The 21,031-nt window shown below is 38.1% G+C and overlaps 1 protein-coding gene across 3 annotated transcripts in view; it reads left to right on the top strand.

Annotated features, from left to right (window-relative positions):
- LOC149305587 (serine/threonine-protein kinase 3) overlaps positions 1 to 21,031 on the top strand; it is a 90,954-nt gene that overhangs the window by 14,214 nt on the left and 55,709 nt on the right. For 2 of the 3 annotated variants that reach the window (XM_089477354.1, XM_089477353.1), the window contains exons 3-6: positions 441 to 569; positions 1,527 to 1,641; positions 4,772 to 4,936; positions 5,027 to 5,194. In XM_089477354.1, coding sequence (XP_089333480.1) covers positions 441 to 569; positions 1,527 to 1,641; positions 4,772 to 4,936; positions 5,027 to 5,194 — 577 coding nt within the window. The remainder of the gene's footprint in view (positions 1 to 440; positions 570 to 1,526; positions 1,642 to 4,771; positions 4,937 to 5,026; positions 5,195 to 21,031) is intronic. The other variant, XM_089477355.1, reaches the window with a different exon arrangement.

Raw genomic sequence — 21,031 nt, 5'->3', positions numbered from 1 at the left:
CCGCAATGTGGGTGTTCCGCTCCCACCACATTTGTGGCCAATCCCGCCCGCTCCCGCCACATTTGTGGCCAATCACGCCCGCCTCCTTACCTGATTTCCCGCGCAGTCCCGCAAGTTTTCCCCTCACAGCGTCTCTTCTCTTGCTCCGCCCAGGAACAAGGCGGAGTCACAGAAAGTGACATCACATCACGTGACTCCGCCTTGTTCCTGGGCGGAGCAAGATAGGAGACACTGTTATGGAACAGCGAGAAAACAGCCTTGCGGGACTGCGCGGGATTACCGGGACCCGCAGGTACAGTGCCTGACCGCCCGCAAGTTTTTTGGCGGGACCCGCCTCCCAATGCAGTCCTCTACCCTGGAGTGTCTCTTTAAGGCACATAAGAATTTATATGCCATAGCATATAGAACATTTCTAAACCATGTTTCATCTTTCCTTGCAGATCCTATGGCAGTGTCTTTAAAGCCATCCATAAAGAATCGGGGCAAGTTGTTGCAATTAAACAAGTCCCTGTTGAATCTGACCTTCAAGAAATTATTAAAGAGATATCCATAATGCAGCAGTGTGACAGGTAAGCGATGTAAACTTATTTGCCCAGACCTTGCACCATGACCTGACTCCCGTAAAGAAGTGAGCGTTTGGTGCCAGCTTGTGGCCATTTATATTCTACGCTTGCCTAACAACCCTAAACTAAAACACATGTAGTTTACCTGATGGAGATGAACTTGACAAAGGGGGCCATGGAACAAGGTCAAATTAATAGGAAGATGGCAGAAATTATACCAGAGAACTGACAAATAGTTAATGTCCCAATGTCGGTGTATCAGAGAAGGGCTCAAGCGCTTGAAGGGCACCAAGAAGAAAACACAGAACCTTGAAAGTGTGCAGTAAATAGTGACTTTCTGTGATTTCAGTGTCCGAGTGGTGGAGTTATAGTGGCCCCAGCTAGCAACTTCTAAACTTGGTGATTTGTGAACTTAACCCCCCTAAACTTTAAGCACTGTTTCAGCACAATTTAATTTTATCTACTAATAATGCATTCCAACTTCTTAAAGGTAACATATCTGGAAGTGGTCAATTGTCTGCTTCTATATGTTCTTTCTGCTGGGGATTAAAACAAGAAGCTAAATAAGGGAGGTAGAAGCAGCGCAGGTGAGAGGTTACCAGATGTTCTTGTGAAGTCCACATTTTATTATCCTCATCTTAATGACTTACTTGTGTCGTAAACTAATTTACTTAATTGATAAAAAAAAAAAAGGGCCCTTCTACATATGCTGTCAAAAATGTGGCGGTTGTCTCTGGCTTGTTGGCTACTAACTGGATACAAATGTGCTATGTTGTTGTTGTGTAAATATTAATCCCAAATATATTTCAAAGCCTTTATAACTCACAGGAGTTTGTGATGGTGTAAATGACATTGAGTTAAATGTTTAATATGCTTTGTACGTATACTGTAGTGGAAATGTTTATTTTGTGCAGTAATTAATTGTGTGCCTTTTATATTACATTTGCTGTGTTTTGTATCTAGTCATTATGTGGTCAAGTATTATGGAAGCTACTTTAAGAACACTGACTTGTGGATTGTTATGGAGTACTGCGGAGCTGGCTCTGTTTCCGATATCATCCGACTAAGGAATAAAACGGTAATATTTAAATATTGTGTTTTCACTGTACTTGTTTACAATATTTTCACCAGAACCAAATACATGAAAAGGACAGTTTAATGTCACTGGGAGCTATTCCAAATAATAGTGCCTATTAAACTACTGTCTGCATTATTAAAATGGTACTTGCCATAGTGAGAAGCTGCAGCTCTACTCCTCTTCTGAGGCAGGAAATCTATAGGAGCTTTCATCATGTGGTCTTCTTAGACCCCCCATGTCCAAATGCTTTTGCTTTTTGGACAGCATGAAAATTTAAATGGACCTCAAAGCTGTCACATGCATCAAAGTGCAAAGGATGACTGGAGTGTTTGACAAAAAAAAATAGATGTTAGCGCTTTTTATTCAAATCGTTAAACATAATACAACAGTATAAAAAGGACAACTGGAGTGATAAGTAATTTAGAAAAACCGTCAGTTGATTACCTTTACTTTTTTCCAGACAAGTTCAATAATGCTTTTTGTTGTTTTTAGTGTTGGAATGCCATTTTATACGAGTAGTTTCTAAGTATTAGTACTTGGTCAGCTTGGGAGGCTCATGGTACACGAACCTTACGAGCTATGATCTCGTAGCATCATTGTCCGTGGCTGCTGATGTTTCCAAAAAAAAAAGGCTTTACAAGCTGGTCCTTACATTGTAATTCAGTAAATGCAAGCCCCCTTTTGTTTCATGACACATTTATACAGCAGAAAAATATTAATGGCAATATTACAACGTGTTACAATATGTATTACATATACAGTTCAGATTTTCATTAATATAAAGTCTTGGTTTTGGCTGATATTGACAAAATATACCTTAATTTATGACTTATTTTATTTGCCTTGTATTCTGATTCAACTGATTTTTTTGCTGTGCTATATACACACCAGCCAGGTAATGAGCAACACAGCAAAAACTAGTGATAATTACATTTTACTGAATGCTCCTTAATTGGAAAAGTCCTGAAAAAAATTGCCACGGAAGCCTTATCTGATAAAGCCCTCAATTATTTAAAACGGGACCTGCGCAGAATTAGAAACTACTGGAAAATAACAAATTATATGTGGCAGTCGTGGTGGAAAGTCCATGCAATCTGGGGAGAATATAATTGGTTCAGGGTAAATGTTTTTATACAAGTCCATCAATATGATGTACACAGGATGAAAACCACCTCCGCTAAATCGATCCGAAATCTACAGCATACATTGACTTGGCCGTGTAGCCCGCAGCAAGACTCACGAAGTTCATGTTAACGGTTTTATTGTTTGCCCCCGTGCTTCTGTCTCCTTTAATCTTTGGGTGAAACGGCCTGTTTTATAATGGCCGGATTTGCAATCATGTTAACTTCAGAAACTCTGCTGTTTGCTGATCGTACCAGATAAGGCGTATTGTACAAGTTCCAGCTGCTCGGGAGAAACATCTGTAGTAGCCGCAGAGCCTGTGATTGCATTTTTGAGTCTGTGACCTTACAGTGGACTTTGAAGTGGCAACTGTAAATGGACTAGACACTTGGACATATTTTAACCTTTCGGTTTTTATGATACACGCTTGAGTATACTGGCTGCCCCTGGAGTAAAGTGCTGGTATTGCTAGCTGGCCACATATGTGTAGTAAAACAGTTTTCATTGGGTAAAGGTTATTTAAATTAGATCAGAGATTTGCTGTTTTTTAGCAGAAGGTTACAAGAAATTGAGGATCATATATATATATATATGTATGTATGTATGTGTATATATGACTTGGGCTCCAGCCAAGTCTTCATGGGAAAAAAAACCCTTCGTTTCGAGTGAATATTCATGTGTGTTCTTCGTGTTAGATTTTTCTCTTACTTTTCTGCTGGTTCTCTAGCAGGGGTTTAAACTGCAGTAACAGCAGCAGGTTTGGTGCCAGGATTTTAAGGGTCCGTAAGTGCGACTCTATTGGTCACCGGCAGCGGGGCTCCTCTGGCATCAATCAATGAAGGGCAGCTGCTTTTCATTGGTTGATGCCAGACGAGCCCTCTGCTGGTGACCAATAGAGTCGCTCTTACGGACCTTCTAACGCCTGATGCCGAAGCCATTGGTCTCCTCAGGCCAAGTTGCTCCTAGGTGTACCTTGCCCTGTCCTTTTGTGAGATTGATTTAAATCCCTCTCACTCCCAGGCCGAGTTGATCAGAGCAGTTGTCTGAGGCTACTCTCATTGGTTAATGCCATAGGAGGCCCCTTCCGGCGACCTTTAACTCCTGGCGGAATCCTATGGGTTCCTGTTAACCCCTGCTATGCTACAAAGACTTTAGGTAGGCAAGAGGCAGTGACTTGTTTGGGGGGAGGGAGGGACCAGGGAGATTAGCTAGGAGATATTTATGAAGACGACCACGAAGAAACAAAGATTCTTTGTGTTGAGTGTCTGTTTACATTTACCCGGCACCATCTTAGTTTATTTAGGATTCGGTTTGAACAACGAAAATGCAACGTTCATGTTGGTTTTCATGTTCTCCCGAATACGAATGCACAAATCTAATATATATATATATATATATATATATATATATATATATATATATATATATATATATATAATGTGTGTGTGTGTGTTAGGATTCTAAAACCTCTGTATTTTTTTATACTAGTGCTTGTACTCGATATACATTGTCATACACCTCATACATTTGTGGAATTATATGAATGATATTCCTTTATCTCACTCAGACCCTTTACCCTTTATATATATATATGTGTGTGTGTGTTAGGATTCTAAAACCTCTGTATTTTTTTATACTAGTGCTTGTACTCGATATACATTGTCATACACCTCATACATTTGTGGAATTATATGAATGATATTCCTTTATCTCACTCAGACCCTTTACTAGGCATTAAGGGTCAATCATATGATAAGCCAAACTTTTCCTACCCTGTGAAGCCTTCTGAATTAACTATATTAATACCAGAGGAAGGTGTCTGCCTGCTGGTGATGAGGGCTTTATTTACTAAAGCAGGAGTCTGAAGAGGGCTGATTGTTCCAACCCGCTGATTTCAGCAAGCACCGTTGCCTTCACAACTTCTGTCTTGGGTATTTTACAGTAGAAATGTATTCAGGTATGGGGGAAAAAGCTATGTTCTTATTTTTGAAACTTTCTAATCTTTTAGTTAACGGAAGATGAAATTGCTACGATTCTGAAATCCACATTAAAGGGCCTGGAGTACTTACATTTTATGAGAAAAATCCACAGAGATATAAAAGCTGGAAATATTCTTCTGAACACTGAAGGCCATGCAAAGCTGGCAGATTTTGGAGTGGCCGGGCAGCTGACGGTGAGTAGCCTTTCAAGCCATACATTAACATGTAACAGTGGTGATGTATAGCCTCTCATAGACTTCTATATGTTGTGTGATCTTTCCTAGGACACTATGGCAAAACGAAATACAGTAATAGGGACTCCTTTCTGGATGGCGCCTGAAGTGATACAAGAAATTGGCTACAATTGTGTGGCTGATATCTGGTCTCTTGGCATAACCTCGATAGAAATGGCAGAAGGGAAGCCTCCATATGCAGACATTCATCCCATGAGGGTAAGATGTAATTATTACTAAATTCCATAAATGTTTCAGAATTGTAACTTATTTTGTGATGTGTGTGTCTGTGTCTGTGCATTTACACATCTATACATACATAGGTCCTCTCATGAATATTCCATTACAGCCAATACAGCTGGTATTCTTTTAATAAGGGTTTCTGTGACGTGGTCTTTGCCATATTCCTGCGTCAACCCTTCTCAATTGTCTTTCGTTTTTTTTATTGTGAAAATTGTATGATACGGTATTTACAACTACATTTTAAATAGGTTACTGTACTAGTAATCACATCTTAGTAAAAGAAGCGACCAATCACAAAAAATGGTTCTTTGTCACAGCATTTGCTCATATCCTGTATTTTTCTGTGTTTTGTAAGGCCCTGATGTACCTAGAAAAAAATAAATAGCCTTATTTGTCAAGGATGCCCATTTTGTATACTTCTCCCAGGTCTTTTTTAGCACTTGTTCATCTGTTTTCTTGTTTCATAAAAAGCAAAGAAGTTTTATGTAGTAATTATGCCTTTATGTTTGTGTCTGTTTTGATTACCGTGGCGTAGTAACCTCTATTTTTGATGAGTTAAGTTTCTAAATCGACAATATTTTTTTCTGTAAGAAAGCCAAGAATTAGTCTTTGTTGGTGCTAATAAGTAAATTCTGTGTTTCTTATGTATGAATTTTCCAATGTTGACTGGTAAATACGATAAGATTTTCTCATTATTCCTCATTAAATCATGAAACCACGTTTGGATGGCAGGCGGGATAGTTAGTGTATTTACTAGACACGGATATTCTATCATTGTCTGCTTGGTATCTTCACATAATTATATGTGACATCCAGTGCTTGCATGTACTTCCCTGTGACGGATATTTTTCCAGAAATATATTTTTATTTATGGGGTAACACTGGGATTGCGTATACCAAGCATATACATTGCTGGTTTCTGGAGATAGTTGCGGTAAGAGATTTCCAGTTGAAATAAGGTTTTATTGCATTACGAGCGCTATCCCATCTCCTCCGCTGGGATTCCAGGGCTCTGCAGAGTTGTTTAAGCATCATCCGTGAATGTTCTCAGGGGTAGAATTAACGTCTGTGTGCTTCTGTGCGCAAAAATGCATGCCTGTCCGTCTATTAAATATTGTGTTTATATGGCTCTAACCACGGCTCCGTAACATGATGGGAGTTACACTTTCCCTCTTGTTTCAACTGAAATCTACAGAATCATAATGTTAAGTATTCAAATAACAAAAAACATGGTATAAATTGTTTGAAATCGCATGGCTGGACTTAATGATATATATCTAAGAGCCTATATATTTCTATGTGTGGATTTTCTGTAAAAATGTTAACACTTAGAATGGGAAAGGTCATGGGGGTGTAGATCATATTAAAAAGAATATTATGAAGAACACTATACAAGTTTTTATATTATATATAATATTTATTATTTTTGTTGTATTTTGTCTTGTGGAATGGACCATTCGTGTCAGAACTAAATTCCCAGAGTACGTTGGAGGTGTGAGAGTTGTCCCGCAATATCCTTTAAGTAACACGGCATTCAGAGAGTTACTCCTCTGTACTTTGTGGAGCCGAGTAGGGGTATACTAACGACCAAAGAAAGCAAGGAAACCTCCCCCATAATCAGTGGGTTGGTATGAAACGGAAAATCTGTTCGTTGAGCAGGTCGTCGTATTGATTGCAGATTAATTATTTGATTGCTGTAGCTTGATTTTCAGTGGTAATATTTTTAAGTTTTATGTAATCATCAAGTGAACAGCTGGATTCACTCAAAGCACTTAATTGCACTTAGATACACCCACCGGTTACAAAAAGTTAAAGGGTAATTTTCCAACATGGATTTTTGGAGATAATAACCATATAACAAAGAAAGGTCATTGGCTGTTTGGAAGGATTAGCGTTCCTTTAATATTGGTAATCGGTTAAGCCGTGCATTACGGACAAGTAAGTTAACCAGTCATGAAAATAGTGTCTGTTAACTTTGCGTCAGACTCGTGTGGTTCGCTATTACAGAATATACAAGTAGCAGGTTTTAGTTTTTACACAGATTTAAATATTTTGGAGTACCCGTGGACATCAGCAAGCAAGATGCTGACTTGAGCCAGAAATGTCACAGTCATCATTTACAGAAGTTATTTTTAGACAATTTAAAGTGGAACGGAAACAAAAATGCAAACCTTTGTTAATCAATGGCATGTGCCTAGCTGTCTTGTGCTGAAAAAGGTGTTGACGCATGTCACATTATGGATCTCTTTGGTGGGGTGTCAGTGCAGATTAACATCAAGAGTTAATACGCGTATTAAATAATATGCTATAAGACATGACATTGTACTTGTAGAGTGGACTGATCTGTGACAGAACTAGCAAACTAGCATGTCTAATAAGTTCCTTGTCTTAAATGATGAAAGTCAGTGATGACTGAAATGTCAACTTGACTTTGAATAAAATGAAATTGTCTATTTAAAGACCTGGAGTGCTGACCATCTTTTTGAAAGTGTTTTATATGGAAACTGCTAGTTACTAGCACCGGGCTTGGAATATTTGGAATGGTGTGCAATGGACTCTGTGAGTAAATAAATATATATATATATATATATATATATATATATATATATATATATATATATATTGCATATTTTAATTTTCCATTGTATGCAACATCGTCACCGCAGTGTTCTGAGGTCCAGGAGGCTTCCAGGCCACGAGGGAAGACACTGAAGAGCACCAGATGATCTTTTCGGTTGGGTTCTTCTTTAAGCAGTGCTCTCTCGCTAAAGTATAGATGTCTTTCAAAAGATATTTCGTATTGATCTCCTTGACACATGCCCCTTCTTAAAAAAACACAGGCTTTAGACCATTGCAAACCTATCTAAAACACTCCTAGATATACCCTGCTATATCAGGAGTGGTTTTCTTCTTCTTCTATCTGTATATCCCATTGCTTATTTCATGCTTATCTGATTTGACCTTACAAGCTTCCTGGACATGTGTTGAGTTATTTAGATTTAGTTTGAGTTATAACATTGCGCTGATAATGGTAAGCATGAAAGCCAATGCAAATTTCCTTTGCTTTTCCTGGCCAGGTGCCACGCTCTGCACTATTTATGTAAAATATAGTTTTTGTTTCTCGGGAGTGCATGTTGAAATGGTCCTGCACACACGGTTTAGCCGGAGGCTGGTTGGCACTGCCACAAAGCTAATCTATTGCCAGCAGGCCATTTCCTACTTGGCCAAGCTGAGGCTTTAAATAGAAATCTTACACGACTTTTTAAACAAGTGTTTTTGGCAGAGAGGAAATGGTGGATTCCTTGCAAACAAGCATTGCTTCCTTTTGATAACCGCACTTCAGCTACTCATAGAAATGTACCTAAATTATATGTTGCCGTTAAAGACGCAAGAATGACAGGCTGACCACATGCTTGGTCAAAGAGAGAGTAGCTTAAAGGGGCAGTCATACCCAGTGTTTTTGTGCTTTTATTTATTTTTTTTTTCTTCAAAAATGAAAATAATGAATTTACCTGAAGTCTGCCCTGCTGCTGCAACTGACCTCCTTCTCTGTGTCCCGAATATGCTAGCCACTGATCAAAGCAGCCAATCGGTGTCAGGACAGCAATCTCATTGAAATCATGTGCACGGGGTGTGAAGAGGCTAGTGCTGGAGCTGACCGGAGGAGAGTATATCGCAAACACATCTCCTCTACAGCAACTAGCTGAGGGGTGCTGCCCTTTTTGTGTTTAGTGTAACCACACAATTTATATATTTTCTCAGGCAGAAGTATAGCTTTTTATACCATTTTAAAATGCAGAATCCACCATTTATTATGAAACTGGAACGCAAGGTTGTGCACTGCGTTGGTGACAGGCTGAGTCTTCAGAAGGTGAGTGAGTATCATGAGAAATAACAGAGCCCCATCTCAGACCAAGAACGCTGAAATAGCCTGCACTGTAAGAAGGTGCACCATTACAGAGGAGCCCTCTCCATTAGTATATCAGACTGGTCCACCCATCAGGGCGGTCCAGTCCCGAAACGCATGGGTAGTCTCACTGCACCTAGAGGGATACCAGCCGGACCATGAGAGGCCAAAACGTACGTCTGTGGTTGCCGTGTGTTTCGGGACTGGACGGCCCTGATGGTCGGCTAGTCTCATATTCTAGTGGAGAGGCCTCCGCTGTAATGGTGCAAGTGAGAGAATATTTCAGAGCTGTCCGTTCTTGGTTTGAGATGGGGCTCCCGCTTTTTTTCCCACTCATGGTATTTTGCTTCATATTTTGATGGGCTGGTTCATCCATGGAGCAGTTTATCTTCCAGTTTATACTATATATTACAGTCTATCGAGATAAACTCGGTAAAGAAACTAGGTTTCCCTTATCCCATTTAGAATATGTACACGCAGAAGACATGACATGTAGTAAGAAGAAAGTTCAGACCTTTCAAGGATCTCACACCTCAAAGTGTTGATATCTTTGGCAGCTGTTTCAACCATTGTGTGAAACCCGAACGCCTATTTAGGACAATATGTCGTATGGAGCTGATACAAATGAAACTGTTCTAGGAAATGCAGTTTGAGTGTGGACTTGATTATTTGTTCATAGTGTAAGGCTCTAGGAGTAATGAAAGCTTATGGTGAATTAAAACCACAATTCATATATATACATTTATACACCCCTTGTCAGGTCACATTATTTTGGAAAATGTAAATATTTGGTTTAAAGCAACATTTATGGGGTGTGAAAGCTCTCACGTAGTGTTATCATGCTGCACAATCAATTTACATATTTGTGTAACATTGTTTTACTAGGAACCAAGTTGTATAATTTAAATAAGGATAATTAGCTTTAGCTAGGAGATGTGGCATGCATATGAACAGATTATAAATTCATCCTTCAAGCTGTGCAAATCACTGGGAAAAAGAAAACATTCCAGATGTTTTCCTTATTTAGGATTGCTTTCACCTGCCAAAATACACAGGAATCCGTTATGTACCTTAGAGGTCGTTCATTTCTAGTACGCTTTAAGCGCAGTCTGTATGTGTATGATATATATTATATATAAAGTCATTATTGTTTTTTTTACATTTGAAATGCATGGTAACTGTTTCTTTAGTTGGATAGACAGTAACAGTTATATTATTTTAAGGTATTTTATTGAATCCAAATAAAGGCACCCTGAAGAAAGTTCCTCGAAGCGATCAGTTGGCTTTGTTCTGTTTTGTTAAATCCAGAGCCAGGTTCTCAAAGTAATATCACTTACTGCTTGAATCAGATGTGTTCCCCATACCCCATGCATGCCACCCGCTAACACGAAAAGCCTGGAAAACCTACGATATATTCATCTCCAGAACAGGTCCGATGGGAGGTATCACCTTGCTGCTTCAGCTTCCCACAGTGGCCTCATGGGAGGAATCTTGCTCTATCAAACTCCATCAATCTTGCTCCTAGCAGTGCGAGACGTTGAAAGGATGTAAGGGTGACGTCCGCCTCCGCTATAGCCTTTTATGCCCTTCGGTTTTACTGTATTTTCTATGAGTGATTGCATTGTAGAAGCCACCTATGTATACACTGAGCAAAGTGATTTGCATTAGATGGCAATCTTTCAATTATTTAGTTCTCCCCCTCAAGCCTATTACTCCACTTTCTAGATAGTACCCAAAGTAATTGGGTAACCCCAACTAAAATATGGGTGCTTTAAAAAGGCAGGGGGCACTTAGAGGGAGGCGGATGAGTTATTTTACAAAGACCTTTGTCATGCTGTAGTGAGGAAAAAGAAATCTGTGGGGTAATCTTGTATTGTGGGAAGTAGGCATGCTGGTAAGTGCTGTGTTATGAGATGCCGTATTTTCAGTGTCTTTGTATATCGGTCTGTTTTATCATGCTGGTTAAGCATATGGTCCGTAGTGTGCTGCCCATTTTGTTTGCTTAAACTGTCCGTAGGCCATGCAGTGGGCATCCTTGCCTGAAGAAAGTAATTATGCTGTTGGATTCACTGGAATATGACGAGCATGTAGCATGTGATGACACTCTCGGTGAACATTAGGAAGCAGGACTATCTTTGAATTTTGCTGCGGTTTGGTCAGAATTGGTTTTATGTTGGTGATGGCGTGTGGTCCATTGTAGGACTTCTCCAAAGAACAATAGGGCTGTGGAGCTCTCTATTAACCGGTATCCTTGACACAGTCGCTATTTTGAGTTGCTTGTCCTCCGGCTGCATCTTGAATTGGGAGCAGTGGTTTATAAATTGGTCGGTATCAGTTGTGTGGGCTTCAATGGACGGATTAAGCTAGGAATGTGTAATCAAGTAGCAGAAACCGAGATCGAAGCAAACGTCAGACAGCAATTGGAGGCTAATTGGTATTAAATGGGATGCATGTACTTGTGTTTGGAAATGCTGTTTTGATTAAAAGGAATAAACTCATCTCTTTTTCGCTCTCTCTCCTTATACATGTATATAAACCCATACTCGTATAAAAAGAGGAAATTTGAAACATGCCCCATTTGATGGTTGGTTTTGCCTTGACTTTGATTAATCACTTTCAAAGTAAGCAGTGAATCAGTGCTATAATTCAAAAATTACACACATACACGGCTTAACATGAAACTTTACCTACGGTAAGTGAAGGCTAACTGGATGTTGGTTACTTTATAGGAGGCACTGTATATTTAGGAGGAATAGCTCACATTCTTACAAGTGCTAATCTTTTCCAAAACTGCACCATGTTCCCATTGATATATTTACATAAAGGGCTTAATACACAAATGTTTAAAGTTGGGGTATTACTTTCAAAGTAATGCGTAAATTGCAAAGTGCTGCTGAATGCTGGTTGGTAGTTGTTTGATAGGGATTCTTAATACGAATTCCAGGCTAATGAGCACGTGTTCTTCATCATGGAAAATCATCTAGTTTAGGTTTGGGTGGTTAAAGTTACTTCCATATTTATGTCAGCATCCCTTTCATATTTAACAGTCTATATTTCTTCATACACATTTGCATATGTATGGGAATATTATACTTATACCTATGTGTATACATTGCATATAAGTACATAGTGTTTGGAATATATAAATATATATAACGTGCAGTGAATCGCAGACTGTTGTAGCCCCTGACTGCACCCTTTCACTTGCCTGTTCTGTGTCCATGTCATTTTCCTTGAGAGATTGTATTGACCCCAACCCCCCCCCACAAAAAAACATAAAACTGTAGGCAAGTTCTTCACCTGAAATGTGTTTTTGCTGTAGTTGCATTTTCTAGACCATTCAACTGTGATGTGCCGATGGCATAAACTTTATTTCATTGCTATCACAATATATATGTCATTTTAGCCTCTTTAATATAAAATCTGGTCTTTGGTATGATGACAGGGATTTGTAAACACAGGTTTTTTAATTATTACATGTTTGTGCTGTGAAATGAATGCTTTTTCTTAAAATAAATATATATATATGTACACCATAAAACAAATAGTATCTTGCACCTTAGCTCGTTCTTTAAGTTCTGTGGCAGGTTGGATTCCTTTAAAACACTTAATAGAAATATTTAATTGCAAAGCAAAATATTCAAAGAGAAAGTTCCACAATCAATCTGAATTTCTCCGGTTAAAATGTGATGGTCCACAGGCAATTTATAATCCCTTTCCTGTTAAAACATTTCTTCTATTTTTGTGCAGTAGTTGCGATGGACGGGTTCATGGAAACATGACTTCAGGTAGTTTTGAAGCTCAGCAAAATCTTTTAATTTAAAATTTGATCGCACCTGTTTCCATTTAGTGTCCTTGGCAACAACAGCGCTATCAAAATGGGTTTGTAGACCACCCTGAAATATGAAAGGAACTGGCAGAGGGGAAGTCACTGTGCTGAAAGAACCATTTGGTTCCTTGACAGATGTTGCCTGCTGTTCGGCTTGTTAACCCCTTTTAGTTGAAAGAATTATACGGCAGAGCCTTGGCCTTTTTCGGTCTAAAGCTGCCTCACCATTTTTTCATAAAGTGACTTAATTCTCTGTGCAATGTTTACATTGTGAATAAATTACACAAAATACAAAAATATAAGAAACGTGCTTTCTTGCATAAATACAAAATATTGACATTGCAAGAACATGTGGTGAAAATAGCAGTATATGGTAAAATTTTGACAGAACGCAGTACTTGTTTATCATCCGGATGCCGCCTATACTTGTGTATATCCAACAATACACTAGATGCGGCACCCACATAACACACGAGTATTCCAAATGCAAAGTGAGTGAACAAATATCTAAATCAATATTGGGTGACCACCCCCTGCCTTCAAAACAGCATCCACTCTTCTAGTTACACTCAAACAAGTTTTTATGGAACTCGGCAGGTAGGTTGTCCCAAACGTCTTGGAGAACTAACCATAGCTCTTCTGTGGATTTAGGCGCCTCAGTTGCTTCTCTCCATGTAATCCCGGACAGGCTCGATGATGTTGAGATCAGGGCTTTGTGGGGGCCACACCATCCCTTCCAGGACTCCTTGTTCTGCTTTACACTGAAGATAGTTCCTTATGACTTTGACTGTGTATGTGGGGGAGTTGTAAAGCACAATGCCTTCAAGTGGTTTGACAAAACTAGAATTGACAGACTGATACATTAGGTAAAGGGCTCCCAGCTCCCAACATATACAAATTAAATGTTTTGTTTGAGGAAACTCCGTATGTTGCCGCATGCTAATGTATTTTGTTAATACCTTCGCATAGACTGAGCTATGAAGTAACATTTGGAAAAAGTAATATTTACAATTTAGTTCTGTCCAACATAGTCCTATGTGGTATGACTTGGTTTTGCTGTTTGTTTTAGTTTGTCACTGGTTCACACTATTTGAAGGTTATTGTCACTGGCAATGAAAACAATCTTACTGAAATTTTAATCTGGAATTAGGGCTTTAGGATGGGGGTATGAAGAACCTGCTGGCGAGCCTGTGAGTTAAGTTAATGGTGAATTTGTAATTTTTTTTTAAAAGGGACATGTTTCACGTTTTGTCTTCTGATGGTTATGTTCGTGACCAGTTGAGTATTGTACATAGGTTATTCTGCAAGGATACAGCTCGGTTACACTGCATATAGCTGAACCAAAGGGAATAAAACTCTACGTGGGCATCCCATGTATAGTAGCAGAAATGCAATTACTCTATCAGCTGAGGTTTCCTCAAAACTACTAACTAATGCTATGAACATAGAGAAACCCCCTGGGGAGATTTCCTATTTAGGCTTGCTTGCAAACAAACACTAATTATTCCCATATTCTGAATCCCATATAGTAAATTCCATTTTACAGTTCATGGAGTTCTGATGGAAGTCTGCCTGAAATTAGTGACAAATATCATTACACAATGTTTGATATGGAACTCTACCACATCACGGGATGATAGCCTTATGTTCTACATTATTTACTCAACAGTCAGGGATCTGGGGTCTTACTGAATTTTACAGTAAAGCTTTTGTGCGAGCTGACTGCATTGCCTCGTCACTGGAAGCCAACACAATTTATTCGTTAACTTCTACCATAGATGAGCCTTTTGGTATCTTCAATATGTTTACTTATCATTCTATGTCTAGCATATGAAGTAATGTATTAAGATAAAAATCTATGCTTTTTATACTTCCAAAAATCCGCCTTTACAGCATTTTATGAGATCTTAAATTAGGATTAAACTTGTAGTTGGAGTGGGGAGGGATTTTTTATTTTATTTTTTATTTACCATTCCTTTCTAGCTCTGTTTATACTTTTGTTTAATTTTAACGTACAATTTAGAAGTCAGAGGAACGTTTTCCAGCTAAAGTATTTCTTGGAGTAATATGCGTTCATAAAGTTTACTTATATACAAGTCTTATGGCCTGTAAATGAGCCGTATGTAACATGTTAGTGACATGCAACCATATCACACGTTTCTTTAGCTGATTTTGATCCAAACCTCTATATGGCTTTAAATGCAGGGATATTCCTAATATTCCTAATTTTTACGACAAATTGTCTAAAATGTATCTTTATTTCATAGCACTTGATTTATTTAGCGTTGCAAATAAAACACCATGGGAAATCGATGAATTCATTTTTACGTTTTCTCATTTTATTCCTGATTGACTTTGTTCTCATGTGCATGGTAATCTTTCTGTTTGTGAACATAACCTTCAGTCATGTTTGCATAGCCTTTGGTCCTTCTTGAAGCTAAAGGGGTTAAAGGGCTTGGTATATGAGCTATTCCCAAAGTATTCCCCTTGGTTGTGACTTGCCGGTCTTTGCAGATGGTAGAGTTGGAAACATCAGATTTTTTTTCTCCTAATAGCAAGTAACCTGTTCCATCTGGACTGGGTGAAGACTCCTCGGTTTAGGTTATTATAATTGATGAACAATTTAACCAAAGTGCTTTATTAACAATAGTACCTCTCTTGCATTTTTTAATAATTATAAAAAAAGTTACACATTTTGCCTTCATTATAGTATTGTGTAAAAATATAGCTCATACATAATTTCCACACATCTTATATTAGAGGTTAAGTCTTATTTTTTTTTATCATTTTCTTATACCCTTGTATTGACAGTCTCTAAGGAAATGGCCTTCTGCAAGTTGGGTTTTTAATTTTATGTATTTTACTCTGGCAAATTGTGGATGAATTTCAGTCCTAAACCATTTATTATTCGGACTCAAAGCATGCCACCTAGTGGCAAACATTCCAATTCAAGGCATCATTAAAAAAATAAAATACTTTAGTGAAAGTATTGCCATTGTCGGCAGTCATGTTATATCTTGTTTACGTTGCGACCAAACTAAGCTGATGGTGCACAGCAATGCAAAGGAAGTCCTCCACGTTCTGCTGAAGTCCCTCTCCCCACAGATCTTAACTCCTTCGTTTTTTCCAATTTTGTACTCTTTGTGACGATGGCTGTTTTAACATTTCTGCATTTTTTTGTTTTGTTTTTTCTAATTTACTCTACTCACACAAATCATATATATATATATATATATATATATATATATATATATAATTTTTTTTTTTTTTTTCGGGACAAGAAGGGATTATTGATCATATCATACAAAAAATATATGCTGAAAAATATTTAGTATACACTAATTTAAAAGGGTGTAAAATGCCTCCTAACATTATATACATGTTTTTCTTTTTTTAATGTATTTACATTTTTGGGGCATTTTCTTTAAACTGGATGGTTCTCCTAATGATGTCATGGTGACATCACTGGAGTCGTTAATACCTCTTATTAATCACTCTGCAAAGCACAAAAAAAGCTCAAGCTGTAGCTAGTTTTATGAACAAATATGGAACGATATAAGCTATCCATGTTTAATTTAGCTAGAGGAAGAATGAGGCTCTCTGTATATTCAACCCCCCCCCCCCCAAATCTCATGTGGCAAGATGTGTAAATATAAGTGACTAGTGAATGTGTACATGTTACTACCTTTATTTTAGGAGAATGTGTCCAGCGCATATCTCATTCAAACTATAACTTGCAGCACAATTTTTCTTTTTTTTTTTTATGCCCTCTATAAACAACCAGTTGCAGACAGTAAAAATACCAGGTTAATTATCTCCACCTTTCAACTGGGGACAAGTGTGACTTTTTTTATTTATTTATAGGACTTGGAATATGGTTTTACGATAGTACAACCCACTATAAAACATAAACAAAGGTTTCATTGTTAAGTACTCTGTGATATAAGTATATGATATGTTGGTGATCGATATGTTTACTCAGAACTGAGATTACCGGGGACTGGACTTGAGTGCTTTCACTGCTTTATATTTTACAAGCAAGAATTCAGCACATACCCAGCAAATACCATTAAAAAAAAACTATCTGAGGCAGAAATATTGGGGATTCTGTCACATTATATGGCTATATATTGCTCAGCCTGAGGCTACGTAAAAGCACCCCCAGTTTGGCGAGTCCCATGTAATTTCTCACGGCTATATTGCTTACCAAGGAGCTGAATCACTGGGAGTGCTCTGCATTTTAACCCAAAAGAGACCCTCATGCAATTTAAAGCCTTCCCTGGACGCCATTAATGAGGTACCTGTGTGGCAGGAGGGGCTGCTCAACTCTAAGGTTAATACACCTTTATACACAAATGTGTCAACGCAGTCCTTACCCCTTGATCTAGAAAATTTGAACATATACAATAAAATACATGCCGGATAACAGTTGCTATCTGTTTTTCTCTCATTGCTAGAGTATGTATTTTTAGCATGATGCAAGAGATATATTACATAAATGCTGATTTCGATTTACCTGTACGAGGGAAACACTCCTTCTAAAATACAGACCTGATTATTAAAAATAATATTCAACTCCCTTTACATATATATATGGAGGGATATATCGGAATCCCCTCTATGCATTTCAGCTCAGTTGAACGCATACCCTGCTCACCCATGCGGATGGAGTTATACTGCGCCGGCTCACATGAGAGATCCAGGGAGTATAACGAGAGCTCCGTCCACGCATGAGCAGCCAAAACGGATGCGGATAGTGAAGGAGCAGGTTGTGGTCCCCATGCAGCCCCGCCACACAACAAATAAAATTCTGTAATGTCACAGCATGCTCCACGTAGAGACTACATGATTGACCTTCTCTATCCACTCTGTCGGGTACCTATTGTGTATGTCGGCGGCCCTTTAATTTCCCATTTCGATGGGATCCGTCAAATTTCCTACTATACAGTAAACCAATGTGATAGTGTTTACAGATTAAAATGAGCAATATATTGGAAACCAACCTTTCTATAAATCAATGGAAGCCCAAACATCCTGTTCTCACGATATACTTGATTATTCCTCCCCATCTGAAGAGTGTGTTGGGAGAGGAGATACCTTCACTACGTGAAATTTCTTAGGCATGCCACTGTTGCCACCAATGTTAGCTTCGCGAGGAACAGTAAACCTAAGTGTACCAAAAGCAATAGTTACAAGCGAGTTTTAATGGATGATGCAGATATCTGTGACAGTGATATATAATAGTTTATACGTATGATAGATATATAATGTGTTTTATTATACCCTTGAAAGGTATGGGATTTAACCTTTTTCGGGAATAGCTTTTTCTTAAGTTATGGGCCACTGATTTTAATGATCCCACAGCAAGTGGTTTTATCTTAAAATATGAATATGTAATATTTGCGTTTAGATCTTATTAATTTTGTAGTAAGCCGAATGTGTTATAATTAAGACCTAATAAGTTTGGCGTGCCAGAGGGCGCGTTTGTGCTGAGTGCGAGTGACAGCTGTGACGGTTTAGGTTTCTCCGGTGCATGCCTTGCCTTCAGGCCTGCAATCTTATAACTTTTTCAGGTGCTTTGAGAAATCCTTGGCTAATTTGTTATGAAAGTGAAAGGAAAGTTGTTCAATAATTCTAAGGAAAATGTGCCACAGACATCTGTTAGCAATGAGCAGGCGTTCCTTTCAAAGCCATTCCGAGGTACTAGCGTGATTGCTGCTGTTAAGGAACTGTTTTGGGGCAAAAAAAAAAAATATAGATGGTCTTTACTTCCGCCGTGGGTCATTTCTGCACAAAGTAGGTGTTATTAATTCCAAATGGTGTGCAGCTCAACCACCACAGGGCATGAAACTTCTCCTGATCCTTCCCCTGATGGTAATCCGGATGGATTAATTAAAGAAAGGCATTTACTTTTTTTTTTTTTTTTTATTTGTTTTATTTGTCTTGCCTCGTCTGTGAACACATTACGGTAGATTAATTAATTTGCCGTCAATCCCACGGACTATCCTTGGTCTTTTTCCATTATGTTTATACACTGTACATTCACACATAACATCTGCTTAGCATGCCGTTGAATGGATTCAGTTTTATTTAAAAAAAACCGAAACAAACCTGTTGAGTAGTTGGGATGTTAACATAAAAATTATTGCGTTGGGGGGAAAACACATTGTGTTGATTGGAAAAAATCTTCCTCATCCCCCATATAATCTGAATAATTTTATCCTTCATATGACAAAAAAAATCAATGAATCTGATATATATAATATATATATATAATATATGTATGTTCTTGCTTAACAGACAGTGGTATGCATAAATGTTCAACAACATAAATACTTCTTGGTACTCTTCATTTCCAAGAAAATTTTAGCTTTTGTGGAAATATGTAAACTTTTTTTAACAAATGAAGCAAAATGTAGAATATGTGGCCATAAAGCATTGGAAATATAATCTCCCCTCCCGGAGCATGTTTTTGACAGTTTCTCGAGAAGTTGGTGTTAAAACAAATCAATACATAGTTTTGTCGTAACAGATGTGCATATTTTTAGACATAATTGTCTATTTAAAAAAAAAAAAAAAAAAATTAAGTCTGCTGTTAACAGGGGCAATTAATTTTTTTGTACGAGGTTCGCTGTGAGAAAAGTGGACGGCTCACAATATCCGCGCTCCTCTGGAATGGCTGTCGATGCTCGGTGAACCATGGGCCAGATCCAGGCCCTCCATACAACTCTAGGGGGGCTCTGTGTAGTGCAGCTCACTCTAAAATGGCCCCATTAATTTCCATCTCTTACAGAATCATGGAGACTGGTTATTAAATCTGCCCGTAGCCCGTTCATCTAACTCTCAGTACCGTCACCTACAGAGTGAGTTGCCGGTAGAGGTCTTTGAGATCTGTTTCCGTATGGAATGAAATCGCTGCTCGTAAGACGAGGTGCCGGTCATATAGCAGGTATTCCTTCTTGTAATAAGAGGTTATTAGGTTTGGAGGAAAGGAGAAATATCTGTATCCAATTCTTGTTACATAACTAATCTTTCATTGATTTTCAGACCGCTAATTGTCTCAAGGGCTAGTCAGGCAAAACCAGTCACATAGTTCAGATAAAGCATGACATGAAAGGTCTGATAACGTACCTGCGTTGGTTGACGTATTGATTAAAACGGTTAAAGATTTTCACTATCTGCCGTTTTCCTTTCAAATAAATCCATTCTCTGCCTTTTAGTTTCATGTAATCCACGATATTGCTACAGAAAATCATTACTCTGTAGATGGAGTTTCAGCTTTAATTTTTGAAAAGACCAAGTGTTATTGAAACATTAGATTTCCACCTTATTTTCCATTATTTATGACTCAGAAATATTTTTCATCTAGTAAAGCACAAGATGCCACACACTAACCTCGTTTTAATCTTTATTACATATATGTGCATCTTTTAATAAAAAATAGAAGCCATAACAATAGCCTTACTTCTTGCTAACACACCGTACCTGTCTGTGGCCGGTCTATGATCTCTGGTGTTAGCCCAGCCGGGCTGGCACACGTAGCTTTCACTCTAATTTTATTAGGTGTTTTATAGATAATTCCTTCACTGGGACAGGTGAAAGAACTTTGTATGTGCTCTGCCTTGTGTTTACTTCTGCCTTGGAAAGGGTTAACGCATTAATTTTGGAAACGAACTCCATGCTCATCTTAAGGCCCATTGACCTTTTGCAGTATGCAGGTATAACCTTACATTTGAGAATATCCCCAAAATTAGTCCCGCAATTTCAGCTAATTAGCCCAAACATTAACAAATTCCATTTAATGTTAATAGTTCGCGTCCAATCAGCTGCTCTTTCATCTTAATCCTAGGGGGGTCTTCCGGTTCCCTTGGTTACACATGAGTACTTTCTAGTCAAACTTTCAAATTCAATGATATCATAGTATTGCTTTGTTTATTAGTGTTGATTAATGTAGTTTCCTGATTAATTTTTTTGAATTAGTGCTCAAAATTTCCTTTTTGTTTTTGTATTTAAATTCCTGTTTTGTATCTGACCTCGTGTTGTAGTAGTTTGTAAAATGCACACAGATTATAATAAA

This window comes from Sceloporus occidentalis, unplaced genomic scaffold (assembly GCF_023333645.1).
Source record: "Sceloporus occidentalis isolate IW3139 unplaced genomic scaffold, rSceOcc1.0.p SCAF_11, whole genome shotgun sequence".
NCBI classification, from domain to species: domain Eukaryota; kingdom Metazoa; phylum Chordata; class Lepidosauria; order Squamata; family Phrynosomatidae; genus Sceloporus; species Sceloporus occidentalis.
Note: the sequence above shows the minus strand (reverse complement) of the source record. Positions and strands in the feature narration are given on the sequence as shown.